This window comes from Belonocnema kinseyi, chromosome 4, assembly GCF_010883055.1.
Source record: "Belonocnema kinseyi isolate 2016_QV_RU_SX_M_011 chromosome 4, B_treatae_v1, whole genome shotgun sequence".
Classification (NCBI taxonomy): domain Eukaryota; kingdom Metazoa; phylum Arthropoda; class Insecta; order Hymenoptera; family Cynipidae; genus Belonocnema; species Belonocnema kinseyi.
This window is the reverse complement of record NC_046660.1, coordinates 100,177,190-100,185,796: the sequence shown is the minus strand read 5'-3', so window position 1 is coordinate 100,185,796 and position 8,607 is coordinate 100,177,190. Positions and strand designations below refer to the sequence as shown.

General features: G+C 30.8%; 1 protein-coding gene across 3 annotated transcripts in view; it reads left to right on the top strand.

The window, feature by feature from the left end:
- Nucleotides 1–6,957, top strand: part of LOC117172049 (forkhead box protein J1.2-like) — a 28,039-nt gene extending 21,082 nt beyond the window's left edge. For all 3 annotated transcript variants that reach the window (XM_033359785.1, XM_033359784.1, XM_033359783.1), the window contains exons 3-4: nucleotides 313–491; nucleotides 3,162–6,957. In XM_033359785.1, coding sequence (XP_033215676.1) covers nucleotides 313–491; nucleotides 3,162–3,563 — 581 coding nt within the window. In that variant the 3' untranslated portion in view covers nucleotides 3,564–6,957. The remainder of the gene's footprint in view (nucleotides 1–312; nucleotides 492–3,161) is intronic.
- The last annotated feature ends 1,650 nt before the right edge of the window (nucleotides 6,958–8,607 follow it).

The window sequence follows — 8,607 nt, the reverse complement described above, 5'->3', positions numbered from 1 at the left end:
AAGAATTTTTGGTCAAGATGTTATCTACTAAAAAATAAGGTGTACACCTGTTTTTGAATTATTCCAATTTAATTACATTATTATTTTTCTAATTCTCTGAATCCTATTATAAAATCTTTCTAATTCTTTAGAATTAAATTTTTTTTTGTATATTGATGTAACCATCTATAAGTCATAATTATTCATGGTCAACTCCTAATTTTTTTACTACAATTTTCAACTGATCATTTCTATTTCAATAATTATACCTAAATTCATTATTACTAAGGAAAAATGATACGTGTTCTTAAACTTTATACGTATGTTTTCCAGATCTTCTCGAGAACGCAGAAAAATACCGCATCGATTTTACTGCAAAACCTCCTTTTTCATATGCAACTTTAATTTGTCTCGCCATGCGTGCAAACAACAACAAACTAACTCTGTCGAATATTTACGCGTGGATTCGAGAGAACTTCATGTATTATAAATACGCCGATCCAGCTTGGCAGGTACTTACACTTTTTAAATAATTTTCTTAATCAATATACATATAAACATTTTCAAAAAATGGATTTTTTGCAACAATAATTACGGGCTGTCTATAGTATTACGGAAATTACCGAAAGACTGTTATTATTAAATTTGAAGTTACTTGATGTTTTTTGTGTATCTCCTATTAAGAGTGTTATTTAGGCCATGGGATAAAAAGAAAATTAGAAAACGTACGCACAGGCGGAGAACATCAGTTTAACTTTAAATTCAATTTAAAGAATAATTTTTAATGGATGATTAAAATATAGGCAACGAAACAATTAATTCTAGTGATTTTTAAATTAAAAAATCAAAGGGGAAAATAAAGTAACTTTTTAGGTAAATTAAAGTTACTTTTTGTAGTAAATGTAACCAGTAACAGTTACAAGTAACGTAACTATAACTAGTTACTCAAAAAAAAAGGAATTTACCCAGCACTGTTACCGAAAAGTCCATAAATGTAGACTGTACGTCATGACTATCCTGCATTAGAAACAAATATAGTTTATTTTCGGTATTTCATTATTTTCAAATATAATCCAGTGTTGAGCTTCAGACTGGGGTAAGGGCTTCGTAAAAAAGTATAATTAGTAGATGATGTGACGGTAAAAACTGCCATTTCTATTCGAATATACTTTTCTAAGTGAAACGGAATGACATAGAGTGACATAGATAATTTCTAGTAGAAAAATCCAGTCATGGTTGGACAACGGGGTTGGATCACTATTTTCTACTTGTTTATATTTCAACTCAGAGAAAATGTATAATGGGATATTGCATTCACCATATCAGTATAAATCGTATAAATTTTATAAAATTAGAAAGTAATCCGAAAACTCTTTTTTCTTATTTTAATTTTGAAAGTTTTGTTTCAAAATGTGCGAAGTACTTTTTCAATAAAACTGAAACCTTGACAGATATAACATTGGATCGATAAAAATACTTTTATCTAAAATTATTTTTATTATATTGTGACAACAGATTTCTGCCCAAGGATTTCTTTTTCTATGTCGTGATATATACGTCATTGAACAAACAGTCACATATAACAAACGTATATGAACATGTATATGCTCACAGTTTCAAAAACGATCCAAGGAAAACAGATTTTTATTGATCCAACGTTATCTTTGTTGATGCTACAATTTATACTAACTTTTTAACACTTTTCGCTGAATAAGGTATTTTACTTAATTATTTTGAATAATAAAAATAATATTATAAAAACCCAGACATAATTTCTTGTGGAATCCTTTGAAGCCCTTAAATCTGGTGAATTTCTTGAAATCAGTAGAAAAATCGCCAGAAGTCCCTTGAAATTTCGTTTAATTTAATCTCTAATCTTCTCTATAAATCCTTCGAAATCTTATGAACGCATTAGATGAACGCAAATTTTTTAAAACCTCTTGAAATCGATAAAATATCTCAAATCTTGTGAGGTCGCTAGTAATTCTACAAAAATCGAGTAAATTCCCACAAGACATCTTAAAATCTGCAATGTCTTTCAAAATTCCTTAAAAAATGATGAAATCCTTTGAAATCCTGTCAAATCTAATAAAGCCCCTTGAAATCTTTCATATTTTCTAAAATCCCTTGACATTTTTTTAATTACCCTAAAATCTTCGAAATCTTTTGAAATCTTTGAAATCCGTTAGAAACCACTAAAATCTATCAAAAACAATTGAATTCTATTGAAATTATCTAAAATTTCTGGAAAACTCTCCAATTTGTATAAATCACTTAAAACCTATAAAAATTCTTTATAATCTAATCGCTTATGAAATCTTTCCATTTCTTTTGAAATTCTATGAATCGCTTGAATATTGTAAAATTCCTTGAACTCCCATAACATTTTGTAAAAGAAGTAAAAATCCCTTAAAATCTTCGAATCTTCTAAAATACACTAAATTCTTTAAAATTGCTGACAGTGATTAAAATTCCTTAAGTCTTGTGAAATTCTTAGAAATAATTTGAAACTCGATACATCTCGAAATCTTCAATATGTTTTTAAATTCATTAAAAAAGTTTAAATTCTGTGAAAACCGCACATACCCCGTAAAGTCCCATGAAATATATAGGAGTCCTTTGGTAATTCTTGGAATATTAGAAATACTTTAATAGCTTCGAAACCCTATAAAATCTTCTCAAGTTTATAAAATCAGTTAAAATCCTTTAAAATCCCTTGGAATATGTTAAAATCTTTAAAATATCCTAAAATGGTTTAAAATATTTGAAATGCTTTTAAGTATTAAAAATATTGAAACATTTTGGAATTTTTTTAGAATTTTATAACGTTTGGAATTTTCAAGTATCAGAAATGTTACATTTTCCGGAATTGTTTATTTCGAAATAGTTATGTGTGATACAAGGACCCCAAGTGACATTTTTTCGGCCAAGTGTCAAACACCAGTTTTTATAGCACCAGTTAGCGCAAGTGCAGTACGTCTTTATGTCAAAGTTGGGGTCACTGCACTCATCGTACAATAAAGTACAGACACAAGTGTCCGTTATCTATTTAAAATATCGTTTTCGGCAACCTTGCAGTATCTGGAATTTGGTTTCGAGATTTCTTACACTCACTTTTTCTCTAATATTTCATTTTACCTACAAAAGTTTACTAACAAAAAAATTACTTTTCATAATTTCAGAATTCCATCCGGCATAATTTGTCCCTCAACAAGTGCTTCGTTAAATTGCCTCGCTCAAAAGACGAGCCAGGCAAAGGAGGTTTTTGGAAATTGGACTTGGGACGTGTAGAAGAAGGTAAAAGAAACAGGCGACGAAATTCTTCATCGCGAAGTAGTCGTCGTTCCAAAAAAATGCCAGAAACTTGTGAATCTGCTCCCTTGACGGTGACAACAGGACTTTATGAAACTCCGCCAAACAGTGTCTCTCCTCCTATTCCAGACAGTCTACCAGAAGTGCCAGATTCGAACCAAATCAGCCTCAGCGAAGATGATTTTAATGGGCTTTTAATTGACTCAGTTGTCTGGGATGAAAACCAATTGAACCAATTGGAGTACTTCGATTCTCTACTAGAGACACTTTAAATAATATGATACCCTCTCGAACTCTTCAGGACATCTTTTATATGGCTCGTAAAATAACTTATTACATTTGAAAATAAGAAATCGAAGGTTGGATTTATAACAGAGCCTTGTATTAGAATTGTGCCACTAAAAAAAAGAAATGAATATTCATTATTCACTCTGAATTAGAAAAGTGAGTTTTTTGATTACGTAAATACTCACAAACAACTTTTATTTATCTGAATTGTGAATTGGAAAATAGACTCGAAAGAGGATCGACTCACTTTTAATTTCTCTTTTAATTTGAGAGCTTAGAATCTGAGGTTCTTAAAATTTAGAGGTTTCCAATTTGAAGCTTCCAATTTTATCCGATTTGATTTACGAGTAAGAAAATTTCAGCCCGATCAGTTGAAATTTGATTTTTAATGGTTAAATGAATCTAGAAATACCAAAGAGATCATTTTTATGGAGAGTACGATATCCCGTACGACAAATTGAAAATGCGGATTCCTGTGATAGTTTTGTTAAACTCCCCTTCCAATGACACACCCCAGAATTCAACATTTGTTTTAATTATTTTTAAATTTAGGAACTTTTGTATAAAAAGTTGATACCTCGAAAAATATTCGGGATATCGATTTAAAAGTTTCAGATTCTGAAAAAATCCGGCTATTCGTACCGAATATCGTACTTTTTTGCCTATTTTTCTGTATCTACGACACTTTTACGAAAATATGCAAAATATTTATTTTTTAAAGGCTCGATTGATGTTAATACGAGAATTTTCCGCATAGAGTGTAGTGAAACCACTTTTGTATGAATATAAACAATAATTTTTTGATTGTAGAGACCCAAATTTTGTTGGATACTAAAATTATTCCAAGCCCAAAAAATAAATGGTGTCTGTAGAAATCAGAAGATGTAAAGCGAGTAAAGTAAGAAACCGAAAAACATGACATTTACAGTTAGAAATTTATAATTTCATAATTATTTTAGATTTTCAATCTAGAAATAATTAAAAACATTTTATTCCTTTACATCTTCAGCAAAATAAATATTTCTTATCCACAGATTTACTGTTGGTGACTTCAACGGTGGCAATAATGTGCAAAAGAGTCAAATTGTTTTTCATAGATAAAATTAATCAATTAATTTTAAGAACCTATAAGGACTCAAGAGTTTTAAATTAAAAACTCACGTTAAGTGCCTATATATAAAAAAAACTGTTGTACGTTTTTCATAAGAAACTCTTCCCCCATTAAGGCACAAGAAATGCTAAATGAGTCCTTAAGGGTCACTAAACTTATGAAAAATTAAAACTATTTAAGATGAAGTTTAATTGTATATATATATATAGCAAGATACGTATAATTTATAATAACTTAATTTATTAATTACTATACTAGAATTGTACTATATCGTATGAAAGTAATGAAACGTAAAGACGTTTCGGTTAATTGGTGGGTCATTTTGCGCTCCGATTTTCGCCTTTCCAGTATCCGTCCAAATATAAGTAGATAAAGTGATGACCATAATATGACGAAATCACATAATTACGTTCATTATGATTGCACTGGACAACGAAACATGACCTATGTATCCATTTAATGGGAGGTGTCATTTTCGAACTAGTTTCTCGTGCTGAATTCGAATCTGCCCTCCAATTCTGACATAGCCACATGGAAACTTTTAGTCTTAATTTCTTTTAAAAAATCACAAATCGCTATTGGATGTTCACATATTTAGACAAAAAGCAATACATCATTTTTATGAAATTTTTAACGCTGAATGTAACGTTCAGAGGGATGTATTATGTAAACTCAGTGCTTGAGCTATGATCTATCTCAAAGATTTTTCATCCGTTAATTAAAAAGAAAGAAAATGACCACTATTTGAATAATGAAGAGTTATTATTTAGTTCAGTCCAATTCGAATTCAACATGGAAAAATACTTCGAAAATGACACCTGCCATTAAATACACCCAATAGATCATATTTCGTTGCCCAGTGTTATTGACTAATAATAATTTATTACGAATAATTCAGTCATTTCTTAATAAACTGTTAGTTACGTATTGATAGTACATAATATGTACGTCTCACAGTCACTAACTATATTCAGTAAAATTAATACTAACTGACCTAAACAATCGTGAATTTGATTAGTTCCTCGAGTTAATTATCAATTAGTATACAGAATCTATGAAATAATTTTGACTTTTTACTTTTATTGAATAAATTCTTGCACGTCCATTTTATTAAATAAATAATCATTGAACATTTTTTAACACAAATAGAATTGGAAATTCTGGATCCTTTAATTTTCATGTTTATTCAAAAACCGTGTGTAAAAACTATAAAAACTTCCTAATTTCCTAATTGATAATTAACACGCCAACTGAAAATGATTAAAATAAAATTATGTGCCTTAATACTGATTGGTAAAAATTAATACTCCCCGGTATTTGCTTCACTAAATTTGCTGCCGCCTAGTCCGCTCGAAAAATCGTTGGAACTAGAAAAGGGGCTTGACTAGTCGTGCAGAAATTTTGGGAGGACTAGCTAAACTTAAGAAAAATATTTGTCTACTTATTCCGAATTTCGGGGCGACGAGAGAGCTCGAAAAAGTTTGTTATTATATTCGATGAGCTCTCATTTGAGTTCAGAAAGAAAGAAGCGCTCAATGCTATATGTTAATTATATGAAGCAACCAATAAAGAAATATTCAAGCCTTCATCAACCAGATGTTCAGTTATTTTGTAATAGGAGATTAAAAAAAAATTTATTTGTAATATGATTCATTTATTATTAAAATTTATGTTTTGAAAAAAACCAGAGAAAGAACTGAATAGAAAATTATTCCTTATTGAAAGATGTTCATTTAGTGGTTGCTTGATTCAGACGACAATTTGTAAGAATATTGTATTAAGTAGCTGAAAGTGTAAGATTACGAAATATAGAAGTGAATGTCAAAAGTCGTATCGAAATGTTTTTATCTTAGAAAACTCACTAAGAAAAATGGCTAATGCCCCGTTATAAAAAATATTTGGTAACATATCGGGCCACTGGATATAATCTTGGACTATTAATTATGGGACTGTGCGATGTAGATCATTAAACTATATTCTCTAGATGTTAAAAATTAGATATTACTGAGTAATATCTTGGATTGTAAAATTTTATAATCTGAAATATTAAGATCTATAATCCAAGATTTTAAAATCTATTATTAAAAAAAAAATGGTTAGGAAAATTTGAATCGATAGGAAACCTTGGTGAATCCGAATTCTGAATTGATAATTTCTTATAGTTTCCGATTCGTTACGATTTAAAATTTAACATTTTATTTATCTATCGGTCATTTATTTCATGAATATGCTTTATATTTGTTCAAAATGCATATGCATAACAGAACCTGACACTCCGGTATCTAATTGGTTTCACTTACTCTCCTATTCACAAAGCTTAAATATTGTATATAAAGAATTAAAAGTTTCAATTTTAGATTTGTTTTGCTATGCGTTTTACTTCTAGCAATAGCCCCTATGCTGCTGATAATCCTTATGTCTTCGTTCATACGTCTGAATATCTTGCATCTAGCTTTTCTTTGGCAGTAAATTTAACAAACTTCCAAATGCACGAGATCATGAGCTTCTATATTCTCCTCGTATAAGGCAATGTTATATACTGTTTCCTCATCCCTTCTTTCACACACAATCATTCTTGTGTTGTTCACGTTAATATTAAAACCCATAATCTTCATGCTGGTATCCAATATGCTCGAAATTCTCTAAAAATCATCCACTGATTCTGCCGTAAGAACCTCATAATCTGCAAGCGACAACCAATTCACATTCACTGTCCCGAGATCATCGCCTTCTTCATCTAAAAGACCCATTCTTATAGACAGTTGTGTAGTTATATCGAATCAACCACTCGTATATATTTAATGCTACTATTGCTTTTAGAAGCTAACCATTGATACTCTTTCAGAACTTCCCAAAATTAAACTTTTTTCTATGACCTGTCTCAAACTAAATATCTGATTCACACATGATTTTCCTAGCTTAAGTTCACATTGGGCCTCCCTGATCTTTTCTTCTGTCATTTCTATGACCTTACTCATCCGTATGTTTATTTCCCCCGATTATAATTAGTAAACTTATAGCTCTATGCTTAGTGCAGTGACCTTTATCATATACCCTTTCCCTTGTAGAGTGAAACGATAATCACTTTTCTCCAATCATTTGGAACTTTTCTATCCTTAGCATACACATTTATCAACTCACCTCATCACAGTTCTTAGGCGTTTCAGGGGAGAAACAGCAGCCATATCACTCTTTAAATTCCGCATTAAAAACTTATGTCGATGGTACAGATGGCACACTATTTCTTCACATATAACGGGATTTTCAGTGATATCCTCTTCTATGTCACAGCTGTTATGAGTCATCAGTATTCCTAATGCCGACTATCTTTATGCTAGTAATTACTTCCCTAATCTTCTTAGACCATTTCCAAGATAATCTCTTATTTCCTTCAAGATGATTTGGCATTTTTTAACTTCTTCGGCTTTTACTTTACATTTGTTTTCTTTGACTATAGTATTTTTGCTTTTCTGTTCTTATCCTCATAATAAGCATCTCCTTTCATTCTTCCTACAACACAGTATCACACATTTCAGATGCACTCTTGAAAATAATATCCCACACTTCCATAGTATTATCAATGCCCATTCTACATATTTATTATTATTATTACACCATTAAGCCATTTCCCTTTCGGGGTAGGCGTGACTCACTCGATAGGGGAAAGGAGAAGTGTGTGGAAGGGATATAGATTTTTCAGATTGATCCAGAATTCTCGTGCTATTTAAGTAAATAACACGTTCGTTCCGCAACACTGCTCCAACCCAGGTTGCTGATCAATCTCTCTAGCAATCACCCCAAGCGAAGAACATCACGAAGTCGTTATGTAAGGTTCCCCAATTGGGTCCATTAGTGGCCAAGGTCTTTTGTTTCAGGCGTCATTCACTCTACTGACACTCTTTTTATTAACTATTTGC